The sequence below is a fragment of the Stigmatopora argus genome, chromosome 15, assembly GCF_051989625.1.
Source record: "Stigmatopora argus isolate UIUO_Sarg chromosome 15, RoL_Sarg_1.0, whole genome shotgun sequence".
Taxonomy (NCBI): domain Eukaryota; kingdom Metazoa; phylum Chordata; class Actinopteri; order Syngnathiformes; family Syngnathidae; genus Stigmatopora; species Stigmatopora argus.
The window spans coordinates 7,817,363-7,830,691 of record NC_135401.1 but is presented as its reverse complement, the minus strand read 5'-3'; the positions used below and the strand labels follow the sequence as shown (position 1 = coordinate 7,830,691).

The 13,329-nt window shown below is 38.2% G+C and overlaps 2 protein-coding genes across 3 annotated transcripts in view; one reads left to right on the top strand and one right to left on the bottom strand.

Annotated features, from left to right (window-relative positions):
* The first annotated feature begins 124 nt into the window (after positions 1-124).
* On the top strand, positions 125-11,062 carry LOC144089642 (pancreatic secretory granule membrane major glycoprotein GP2). Its single transcript, XM_077620695.1, has 9 exons — positions 125-733; positions 1,325-1,413; positions 1,495-1,599; positions 1,892-2,058; positions 2,131-2,266; positions 2,417-2,511; positions 9,854-10,022; positions 10,136-10,250; positions 10,731-11,062. Exons 1-9 carry the CDS (start codon positions 640-642, stop codon positions 10,907-10,909), a joined length of 1,149 nt encoding a protein of 382 aa, XP_077476821.1. The 5' UTR covers positions 125-639; the 3' UTR covers positions 10,910-11,062.
* Positions 10,932-13,329, bottom strand: part of nin (ninein (GSK3B interacting protein)) — a 19,480-nt gene continuing 17,082 nt past the window's right edge. The window contains exons 25-26 of one of the 2 annotated variants that reach the window (XM_077620693.1): positions 11,701-11,814; positions 10,932-11,631 (exon numbers count right to left, since the gene is read on the bottom strand). In XM_077620693.1, coding sequence (XP_077476819.1) covers positions 11,488-11,631; positions 11,701-11,814 — 258 coding nt within the window. In that variant the 3' untranslated portion in view covers positions 10,932-11,487. Of the gene's footprint in view, positions 11,632-11,700; positions 11,815-12,374; positions 12,837-13,329 lie in introns of those variants that run through there. The other variant, XM_077620694.1, reaches the window with a different exon arrangement.

The following is a 13,329-nucleotide window of genomic DNA, read 5'->3' as shown; positions in this document are numbered from 1 at the left end:
CTGCCTGGTGCCCGTAGTTAGCTTCAGCTTCAGCACCCCCTGTGACCCTTAGATAAGAGGAGCGGAAAATGTATGAATGAATGAAAAAAGCCTTATTTTGAAACTCGAAGACTGATTTTAGACTGACCCCTTGTATGAAACCCTACTTCCAGAACTTTATTTTATTGGCATCTTTATTTTTGCACCTTTTTCCATTCCATTTTATTCTTTCACCATTGATCTCCCTTTTCCCCCATTTGTACGTGAAGAGTGTATTTTACGATCCGGTCCCACGGCACACGTGCACTCTTAGCTTGGTTTCTTTACTTTGCGACTCCCCCCACGAGGGTTCCCGCAAAGCCATAAAGATTTTCAGACAACAAAGAGCGGTGGCGTTCATGGTTACCGCAGCACTTGTTGTTGTAGTAGCGTGTTGACAAAAAGAGGAGTTACCTCGGACTCCCCCGGGCTCCCCCTATTCACGCGTGGAATTTCATTGTTGGCCCCCCCCCGAGGACATCATTCAAGCTGGTGTCTTAGGGCTCCCACTTGATTCGAACTGTCCCGCGAGGGTGCTACGTCTTGCGCCCGTGACAGCGGCATTCGGCGCCCGGAGGAGACGACGGCGACGACGGTTGGTTCCCACCCAGGGGAGAAGAGATGGCCGGGGCCAGCTTGCTTTGCAAAACCTGTTTGCTGCTCACCTTGACGGCCGTCTCCTCGCTTCAAGGGGGTCTGCAGACCTACGAGGATGGTGAGTCCATTTTCTCATAACTTCTTTCACAGAATGTCGAGGCGCTAGACTTCACTTAAAAACTGAAGATCCTGGACCGTATCAGAATGTGTTTTTTTCGCAGTTATTTTATTTTATTTTTATATTGGGTCATTTGCCTCATAAAGACCTTTGTGTTCGTGTACAGTATGTTGGACACAATATTCACATTTTATGTAAGATATATATATTGGAGTTTTTTTTAATTTAATCTATTTTTTAAAAAAAGTAAAAGACATTAACAGCAAAATTATACATTTTCTCCTTTTTGTTTTTTAATTTAAAAACTAAAAGAATGTATTGGACTTTTTAGAATTAATCGAAACTATTTTCAACGTATTTAATGTTTCAAAAATTGAAAGAAAATTAAATGGTTAAAAAAAATTAATAGAAACTATCTAAAAATTAATATACATGTTTTTGCCATTTTTATCAATGTCGCATTTCAAATAAATAGCTGTTTGCTTTTTAATTGTGTAGATTTAATGTTATGTTCTTGTGACCCTCGTGAATCCAAAAATAATTTGAATGACGAATTAACCATTGAAAATTGATGTTCTTTCTCGCCATCAGAGCTCAACGAAACGGTCATTTGCACCAATGACCAGATGGAAGTGGTCCTTCCCAGCGCCTTCTTCCTTCGCAAAGTTCCCCCCGTCTACGTAAGTCACGCCCGCTCCTTCAATGCCACTTCAACGTGATGCATATGATGATGTTGATGATGGTGATAATGGTGTGCCCAGGCCTGGGATTTGCATCTCAATGACCCCGATTGTCGAGGCGTTCAAGTAGACGACCACTACGTCTTCAGCATAAAGACCAATCTGTCCCACTGTGGGAGCACCATGGTAACGTCTCGCCAGTCCTCGTCATACGGTGGCAATAAACGCAACTGTCCCGTCGAGAAAATCACAATCAAGGTGGCCCATTTGACCACTTTTTGTTAAACCAAATATTGAAATGCTAATTTCCCCACATTGATTTCAACAAGTCAAATTTTAACCCCTGAACCTGTAGAGTAAATCGCTTTAGTGTTGAAGCTGAGAAGTACAACAGAATGTAGGTTTCTCTCAAGCTTCTTGTGTGGGTCCAATTCAGCGCATTAGCTGCAGTTTCTCGCAACTTTTTCTGCTCTTTCAGTCGTCGGACGCCACGCACATCCTGTTCGTCAACACCATCCACAACAACAACAACGACAGCGACGTCATCACCAGGAAGTACATCAACATCACCTTCGTGTGCCGCTACCCCATCAACTACATGGTGCAGCAGCCCAACGGCGAAAACATGATACGCGTGGATGTCAGGTCAGGAGTCTACTTATCGAGCCGATGTTTCTCCTTCTTTTTTTTGACCACCACTTGGCCACGCACTCGCAGGACCATCACGCTCAACACGGAGGATGGAAATTTCTCCGTGTCTATGCTGCTTTACAAGGATGAAGCCTTGGAGGACAAGTGGACCACCGTCCCTTCGCTCACGCTGGACGATGACATCTTCGTCAGAGTCTTTATGGTCAGACCACGTTTTTTTAATGAATGTATGGGGTCCTGTACAGGACAAATGTATGGAAGCCTATTCAAGTAACTTTTTCGGGGGGGGAGGGGCTTTAATTCTTTCATTTTCAATTTTCTTATTTTACTTTTCCCGCTTCTGTTGTTTCAGATTCCGGCTAACCTAAAGCTCCGCCTAGAGAGGTGCTGGGCCACACCCACCAAGGACCCCTACAGTCACATTCAGTACACCTTCATTAGGGACAGGTAAGACTAAGATTGCTATTGGCTGTTTGACAGCAATAGACATCCTATACATTTACTCTTATAAGGGGTTATAAAGAGTGTATTTCTCTTTTTATTTAAATTGATAGTGGGGTTCTTTTATTTAAAACAAAATAGACCATGTTTTGAAAGACATTTATTTGTTTAAAAAAATAGACCATGTACATACAGTAAGGCTTGTTTTCTTACAAAAAGGCAATGTGTAAATAAAGCTTAAAAAAGTAGACAGTAAAAGGTTTATCTGTAAATATATGTATGCATGCCTACATGTATGTATGCATGCCTACATACATGCATGCATGTATGTGTACATACATGCATGCACACATGCATGTATGTATACATACATGTATGTATGTATACATACATGTATGTATGTATACATACATGTATGTATGTATACATACATGTATGTATGTATACATACATGTATGTATGTATACATACATGTATGTATGTATACATACATGTATGTATGTATACATACATGTATGTATGTATACATACATGTATGTATGTATGCATACATGTATGTATGTATGCATACATGTATGTATGTATGCATACATGTATGTATGTATACATACATGTATGTATGTATACATACATGTATGTATGTATACATACATACATGTATGTATGTATACATACATGTATGTATGTATGCATACATACATGTATGTATGTATGCATACATACATGTATGTATGTATGCATACATGTATGTATGTATGTATGTATACATACATGTATGTATACATACATGTATGTATACATACATGTATGTATACATACATACATGTATGTATGTGTATGTATGAATGTATACATACATGTATGTATACATACATGTATGTATGTATAAATACATGTATGTATGTATGCATACATACATGTATGTATGCATACATGCATGTATGCATACATGCATGTATACATACATGCATGTATACATACATACATGCATGTATACATACATACATGCATGTATACATACATGTATGTATGTATACATACATGTATGTATGTATGTATACATACATGTATGTATGTATACATACATGTATGTATGTATGTATACATACATGTATGTATGTATACATACATGTATGTATGTATACATACATGTATGTATGTATACATACATGTATGTATGTATACATACATGTATGTATGTATACATACATGTATGTATGCATGTATGTATGCATACATGTATGCATACATGTATGCATACATGTATGTATGCATGTATGTATGCATACATGTATGCATACATGTATGCATGCATGTATGTATGCATACATGTATGCATACATGTATGCATGTATGTATGCATGTATGTATGCATACATGTATGCATACATGTATGCATACATGTATGCATACATGTATGCATACATGTATGCATACATGTATGCATACATGTATGCATGCATACATGTATGCATACATGTATGCATGCATACATGTATGCATACATACAAGGCTTTTTTATTTAAAAAAAAACGACCATGTACAGTAAAGCGTTTTTCTTAAAAGACAACATAGTATAGTAAGGCTTTTTTTCTTAAAAAATGACATAGTATTGTAAGGCTTTTTTCTTTAAAAAAAACGACATAGTATTGTAAGGCTTTTTTTCCTAAAAAACGACATAGTATAGTAAGGCTTTTTTTCCTAAAAAACGACATAGTATAGCATGGCTTTTTTTCTTGAAAAACGACATAGTAGAGGAAGCCTTTTTTTCTTAAACGATATAGTATAGTAAGGCTTCTTTTCTTAAAAAATGACATAGCAAGTAAGGCTAAGAGAGTCGGAGAATAAATCTGACTTCTGATTCTTCACCTTCTAGTTGTTGCTGAGGTCCACTGGCAAAATCATTGGGTCAGAACATGAGGCGGGAATCAGGAGTGAGTTCAATTCCACTCGTTGCAATTCTCAAATTGTTTATTGAGGTAATGAAAAGGATAAATATAACTTCCAATCACATCATTTCAGAAGACACTGTGGTCCAGTGGCAAGAACAATGGGTTGAAATTGAAGTTGGACACAAGTTCAAATCTGGAGTGAGTTCAAGTCCACTCTTTGCAAATCTCAAATTGTTTATTGAGGTGATGAAAATGATAAATATAACTTCTAATCAACTCATTTCAGAAGTCACTGTGGTCCAGTGGCAAAGACAATGGGTCAGACAGACCTCAAGTTAGTGGATTTGACTGCCATTTGGGAGATGGGGTTCGAATCCCGCTCTCGTTTGACTAATCACTACACTAGTAGTTCAGTAAATGGGTAATCCTTTTTTCATTCAAATAAAGACTTAGTCATTTTTTTCAGCAAAACAATATTTCCGGTCAGCCTTCGGCTGACCGGAAGACAGTTGGGAGGGGGGGGTTCCTGGTGGCGTTCGACAGTCGGCCTGCGGCCGACTGCCGACGCCATGCAGTCGTTGACTGGCGACACCGGGACGTGAACCCTCGACACCCACGTCGCAGGCAGGTGACTTACCCACTACACCACGAGGCGGCCCGCCTATACATGATTGGAAGTTATATTTATCCTTTTCATTACCTAAATAAACAATTTGAGAATTGCAAAGAGTGGAATTGAACTCACTCCTGATTTGAACTTGAGTCCACCTGAAGTTCTGACCCATTGTCTTTGCCACTGGACCACAGTGACTTCTGAAATGTTGTGATTGGAAGTTATATCTATCCTTTTCATTACCTCAATAAACAATTTGAGAATTGCAAAGAGTGGAATTGAACTCACTCCTGATTTGAACTTGAGTCCACCTGAAGTTCTGACCCATTGTCTTTGCCACTGGACCACAGTGACTTCTGAAATGTTGTGATTGGAAGTTATATCTATCCTTTTCATTACCTCAATAAACAATTTGAGAATTGCAAAGAGTGGAATTGAACTCACTCCTGATTTGAACTTGAGTCCACCTGAAGTTCTGACCCATTGTCTTTGCCACTGGACCACAGTGACTTCTGAAATGATGTGATTGGAAGTTATATCTATCCTTTTCATTACCTCAATAAACAATTTGAGAATTGCAAACAGTGGAATTGAACTCACTCCTGATTTGAACTTGAGTCCACCTGAAGTTCTGACCCATTGTCTTTGCCACTGGACCACAGTGACTTCTGAAATGATGTGATTGGAAGTTATATCTATCCTTTTCATTACCTCAATAAACAATTTGAGAATTGCAAAGAGTGGAATTGAACTCACTCCTGATTCCCACCTCAAGTTCTGAACCAATATTTTTGCCACTGGACCACAGCAATAACTAGGAGAAGAATCAGAAGTCAGATTTATTCTCCGACTTTCTTAGCCCATGTATGTATGTATACATACATGTATGTATACACTACTACTTTCTTAGCCCATGTATGTATGTATACATACATGTATGTATACATACATACATGGGCTAAGAAAGTAGTACATGTATGTATGTATACATACATGTATGTATACATACATACATGGGCTAAGAAAGTCGGAGAATAAATCTGACTTCTGATTCTTCTCCTAGTTATTGCTGTGGTCCAGTGGCAAAAATATTGGTTCAGAACTTGAGGTGGGAATCAGGAGTGAGTTCAATTCCACTCTTTGCAATTCTCAAATTGTTTATTGAGGTAATGAAAAGGATAGATATAACTTCCAATCACATCATTTCAGAAGTCACTGTGGTCCAGTGGCAAAGACAATGGGTCAGAACTTCAGGTGGACTCAAGTTCAAATCAGGAGTGAGTTCAATTCCACTGTTTGCAATTCTCAAATTGTTTATTGAGGTAATGAAAAGGATAGATATAACTTCCAATCACAACATTTCAGAAGTCACTGTGGTCCAGTGGCAAAGACAATGGGTCAGAACTTCAGGTGGACTCAAGTTCAAATCAGGAGTGAGTTCAATTCCACTCTTTGCAATTCTCAAATTGTTTATTGAGGTAATGAAAAGGATAGATATAACTTCCAATCACAACATTTCAGAAGTCACTGTGGTCCAGTGGCAAAGACAATGGGTCAGAACTTCAGGTGGACTCAAGTTCAAATCAGGAGTGAGTTCAATTCCACTCTTTGCAATTCTCAAATTGTTTATTTAGGTAATGAAAAGGATAAATATAACTTCCAATCATGTATAGGCGGGCCGCCTCGTGGTGTAGTGGGTAAGTCACCTGCCTGCGACGTGTGTGTCGAGGGTTCACGTCCCGGTGTCGCCAGTCAACGACTGCATGGCGTCGGCAGTCGGCCGCAGGCCGACTGTCGAACGCCACCAGGAACCCCCCCCTCCCAACTGTCTTCCGGTCAGCCGAAGGCTGACCGGAAATATTGTTTTGCTGAAAAAAATGACTAAGGCTTTATTTGAATGAAAAAAGGATTACCCATTTACTGAACTACTAGTGTAGTGATTAGTCAAACGAGAGCGGGATTCGAACCCCATCTCCCAAATGGCAGTCAAATCCACTAACTTGAGGTCTGTCTGACCCATTGTCTTTGCCACTGGACCACAGTGACTTCTGAAATGAGTTGATTGGAAGTTATATTTATCATTTTCATCACCTCAATAAACAATTTGAGATTTGCAAAGAGTGGACTTGAACTCACTCCAGATTTGAACTTGTGTCCAACTTCAATTTCAACCCATTGTTCTTGCCACTGGACCACAGTGTCTTCTGAAATGACGTGATTGGAAGTTATATTTATCCTTTTCATTACCTCAATAAACAATTTGAGAATTGCAACGAGTGGAATTGAACTCACTCCTGATTCCCGCCTCATGTTCTGACCCAATGATTTTGCCAGTGGACCTCAGCAACAACTAGAAGGTGAAGAATCAGAAGTCAGATTTATTCTCCGACTCTCTTAGCCTTACTTGCTATGTCATTTTTTAAAGAAAAGAAGCCTTACTATACTATGTCATTTTTTAAGAAAAGAAGCCTTACTATACTATATCGTTTAAGAAAAAAAGGCTTCCTCTACTATGTCGTTTTTCAAGAAAATAAGCCATGCTATACTATGTCGTTGTTTAGGAAAAAAAGCCTTACTATACTATGTCGTTTTTTAGGAAAAAAAGCCTTACAATACTATGTCGTTTTTTTTTAAGAAAAAAGCCTTACAATACTGTGTCATTTTTTAAGAAAAAAAGCCTTACTATACTATGTTGTCTTTTAAGAAAAACGCTTTACTGTACATGGTCGTTTTTTAAATAAAAAAGCCTTGTATGCATGCATACTTGTATGCATGCATACATGTATGCATGCATACATGTATGCATGCATACATGTATACATGCATGCATGCATGCATGCATGCATACATGCATGCATGCATGCATACATGCATGCATACATGCATACATGCATGCATACATACATGCATGCATACATACATGCATGCATACATGCATGCATACATGCATGCATACATGCATGCATACATACATACATACATGTATGTATACATACATGTATGTATACATTCATACATACACATACATACATGTATGTATACATACATATATACATGTATGTATGTATGTATACATTCATACATACACATACATACATGTATGTATACATACATATATACATGTATGTATGTATGTATACATACATATATACATGTATGTATGTATGTATACATACATATATACATGTATGTATGTATGTATACATACAGACATGTATGTATGTATACATACAGACATGTATGTATGTATACATACAGACATGTATGTATGTATACATACATACATACATGTATGTATGTATACATACATACATGTATGTATGTATACATACATACATACATGTATGTATGTATGTATGTATACATACATACATGTATGTATGTATGTATGTATACATACATACATACATACATGTATGTATGTATGTATACATACATACATACATGTATGTATGTATGTATACATACATACATACATACATACATGTATGTATGTATACATACATACATGTATGTATGTATACATACATACATACATGTATGTATGTATGTATACATACATACATACATGTATGTATGTATACATACATACATACATACATACATGTATGTATGTATACATACATACATGTATGTATGTATACATACATACATGTATGTATGTATACATACATACATACATGTATGTATGTATACATACATACATGTATGTATGTATACATACATGTATGTATGCATACATACATGTATGTATGCATACATACATGTATGTATGCATACATACATGTGTGCATGCATACATGTATGTATGCATACATACATGTATGTATGTATGCATACATACATGTATGTATGTATGCATACATGTATGTATGCATACATACATACATACATGTATGTATGTATGTATACATACATACATGTATGTATGTATACATGTATACATGCATACATGCCTACATGCCTACATGCATACATGCATACATGCATACATGTATACATGCATACATGTATACATGCATACATGCATACATGCATACATGCATACATACATGTATACATGCATACATGTATACATGCATACATGTATACATGCATACATGTATACATGTATACATGCATACATGCATACATGTATACATGCATGTATACATACATACATGTATACATGCATGTATACATGCATGTATACATGCATGTATACATGCATGTATACATACATACATACATACATGCATGTATACATACATACATGTATACATGCATGTATACATACATACATACATACATGCATGTATACATACATACATACATGTATACATGCATGTATACATACATACATACATACATGTATACATGCATGTATACATACATACATGTATACATGCATGTATACATACATACATGTATACATGCATGTATACATACATACATGTATACATGCATGTATACATACATACATGTATACATGCATGTATACATACATACATGCATGTATACATACATACATGTATACATGCATGTATACATACATACATGTATACATGCATGTATACATACATGCATGTATACATACATACATACATACATGTATACATGCATGTATACATACATGCATGTATACATACATGCCTGTACACATACCTGCATGCATACATACCTGTACGCATGCATGCACGCATACATGCACGCATACACGCACGCATACACGCACGCATACACGCACGCATGCACGCATACACGCATGTATGCATACTGGTATGTATGCATGCGGGTATGTATACATGCATTTTTTAAATTAAAATCGATGAGATTTGACTTGATGTTTTGCGTCTTTCCTCAGCTGCCCCGTGTTGACGGACGATCAGACTCTGAGCGTGATGAAGAACGGTCAGGCTGCCGACGCCACCTTCAGAATCCAAATGTTCAAGTTCGTGGGTGGCTCATACACCCACATATTCTTACACTGTAACGTCCACATCTGCCACAACGGTCCAGGACTCTGCCAACCTGTGAGTTTCCACAGTAAAAACAAAACAATTAGCACAACTTCAAAATGGAGAAAATCTCAAAATAATTTCCACCTATCTTTTTACCTGTTTGCTCTCTGCACAAAATCTACAAGAACTGCTCGGCTGAGGAGGTCTTGACGAGAACTCGGCGCGACGTCCCGCTGTCCCACACGGTGTCCTACGGTCCCATCAGACGACGATCCGACCACAGCGACAAACCCCGTTTTGGTAGGGTCATTTCCTTACTTTTTTCTCTGCCGACTACTCTTCTTTGTAGGTCAGGGTTCTCAAATAAGTTATTTTTCAGGGGCCACATTGTAGATATAGTTTTGCTCCGGGAGTTGCTAGGCTTTTTGCGATAGTTGATTAATTTAAATTAAATTAAAATGGAAATGAGGAACTTTTCATTCATTTTCCATACTTTTTATCCTTATGGGGGTCGGGGGGGGGGGGGGGGGGGAGTTGGATCCAATCCCAGCTATTATGCAAACTCCCCACAGGAAGGTCTGGACCTGGGATGAATTCTCAATCTCAGGGCTTGGGGCTAATACACGGACCACTTGAGCCAACGGGCTCCAAAGAATACACTTGACGGAAATGATTTAGTCTTGCGGACCACGCAAAGTGACGTGGAGGACCAGATCAGGCCCCCGGGCCGCCACTTTCGTACCTTTAGTGATGGTGTTTTCATTTGATTTTCCTCCACAGGTGTCGGGGCGCTTCCCCCGGTGGAGACCTTCATCCTTGGGGGGTTTCTGCTGATCCTTCTGATGGTCGTGGGGGTCTTTGGGAGACTATGGATTCGTTCCAGACGCATCTACCGGGTGCCGCGGGAGGCTCAGCTCACTTTGTGCAACATACAGCACGTCTCCCAAGTGGCCTCGTGATCCAATAGTCTTGAGCCTGCACTTTGATTTCAAGGTTTTTAATAATCAAGTGGAGCACAAAAATACCTCATTGTAGTTCTACCTGTAATGACTAGTAGTGATTTTTCATGTACATCTTAGAATAAAAAAATAAAAAAACATCAAATTTTCCAATTCATTTATGTATACCTTACTTTTTTGACAGAAATGTAAGGGTGTAGCTTACATTAGCCTCCATCCATGTAGTCAAACAACTCGTTTTAAAATTAACGTGCAGACAGTATTTTTATAAAGCATGTTTTGTCATTAAAAAAAAAAAAACTACTAAATGAAAATAGTTGACATTGTTTACAATTACAAAATTCTTGGAACTATTTGAATGGATTCAGTAAAGTGCGGGGCAGGTAGCACAAATGATTACTTTGTACGTACTTATCTTGATGATCTCGTGTTAAACTAAATGCTGAAATAATCCTAGTAAATATTAAAGGTCCAATTTTTTAAAAAATAATATTGTGACAAGGCAATTTGTACAGAATGGCCATGATATAATACTGGTATTTTGGGTCTTAAAAAAATAATGTTCAAATTACGTGCATTTAAACCTGAAGGCTGGTACGTGCTCCGTTTGCCCGCCGGGTCTTCTCCGCCGATTTGCTCGACCGCTCGACAGCGTCCAGCAGCTGACCATTGGCGACGTACAGGTCTCGGATCAGCACGTCTGCTTTGCAGTCCTTGCCCGCCTAGGAAAAAGCCGGGGAGAAGATCAGCCTCAGTTTGCCAAAATGAGCACTTTTTGGTTCGGTTCTGACCTGTTCTTTGAGCTGCTCCACTTTCTCTCGGAGGAGCAGCTTGACGTTGCGCAGCGACGTCTCGATTTCTATCAATCGCGCCTCCATACGCTCCATCCGGGGTTCCGCCTTGTCCTGGATAGCAAAGAAAGATCAGCTGTAACGGGTCTTGACATTATATTGTAAACACCCGCTAAGTTATAGTCTACCTTTCACCGCCGTTAACAAGTAGGATAAACAATTTAGATCTGCATTGGCTAGACACTTTATTAAATAACAAAATGTCTGGTACATGACTCGAAAAGGGAAAAAAAAGTTTGTTTTGTCAATGGATAAAAGTAAATGTATTCAAGTCAACATTTGATCATTTGGTAATTATTTGGCTCGCGAGCAATAGACTTTCCAACATTTGACGCGGCTTTGGTGCTACTTTACAAAGGATGAAAATAGCCACGATTGGATGTCTTTTATCGCCAAAGGCACTGAAAGTAAAAAAAAAAAATACATAAACCATCCCAAAATAAATAAATAAAATGCCTGCTAAAAAATAATAAATAAAAAAGGACAGCGCCAAAATGGATTTTGCGATGTCAACATAAATAACCAAAAATAAACAGGCATGAATACCAATGTGATACCATAATATAGTCAATTTTACACGAAAATTGCAGCAGCAAAATTTTTTTTGGGGGGGGGATCCCCCAAGACAAACTAAACAATAAAAGCAGATTGAACAAACGTTCAACTACAAAATAAAATCCTACAAAAAAACGGAGATTAGAAACCTGAATGGTTGAAAAACCAGCATAATTGAACATCTTGATTGCAAGTCGGGGCCTTTTTATCTTAAACAATTGTACTTAGCAGGGATCGCAGTCTGCATTGACTGCAATTTTGCATTTAAACGGTGCGGTCAGGTAAAAAAAAAAAATCAAATAAAAAAGAAAACTGATTGAGAATCTCCATCAAAACCTAATAGAGTAAGTGCCACCTAGCCGTAGCGCCACACATTAGCATGGTTGAGGAGGCCCCAATACAAAAAAAGATAAGAGCACGGCGGCCATCTGGAGGGCAAGAAGACGACGTCGGTGTTAAAGTCCGCCGATGCGCCGGTAGCCGTCCGCGTTGGCGTTAGCTCGTTGCTCTGCCACGGCTACCTGGAGAGAAAAAGGCAAGGTACACTTCACCACAGCTACAGCCTCTCTAATCCCAATTTACCTTTTCTTTTTACTCCATGTCCTCTAACATTGAGATGAAACCATCTACATTTTCTTACTCCCTTTTTTGTCAGTATCTGAATCAGGATATCTGTCAATTTGCTTTTTTTTAACTGGCTATTTAATCCCAATTTACCTTTTCTTTTTACTCCATGTCCTCTAGCGTTGAGATGAAACCATCTACATTTTCTTCCTCCCTTTTTTGTCGGTATCTGAATCAGGATATCTGTCAATTTGCTTTTTGTTAACTGGCTATTTAGGCAGCTACTTTTTTGGGGCCAAAATGATGCAAACTGGATTGACTATTGTTAAATGTTAAATTCTGTGATAGCCATTTAACATTAAAATGATGCATATCGAACAGCAACTCTATCTTTAGCTGGAAGTTGCAATGAACTTTTGTTCATGGAAGTGAACCGGAAATCAAACATTA

Bases quoted from the DNA above. Each gene is read 5' to 3' on its own strand.
- LOC144089642 (XM_077620695.1), top strand. From the start codon at position 640: ATGGCCGGGGCCAGCTTGCTTTGCAAAACCTGTTTGCTGCTCACCTTG. The intron at 2,059-2,130 runs GTCAGGAGTCTA...ACGCACTCGCAG, and splicing joins ATGATACGCGTGGATGTCAG to GACCATCACGCTCAACACGG. The intron at 2,267-2,416 runs GTCAGACCACGT...CTGTTGTTTCAG, and splicing joins TCTTCGTCAGAGTCTTTATG to ATTCCGGCTAACCTAAAGCT.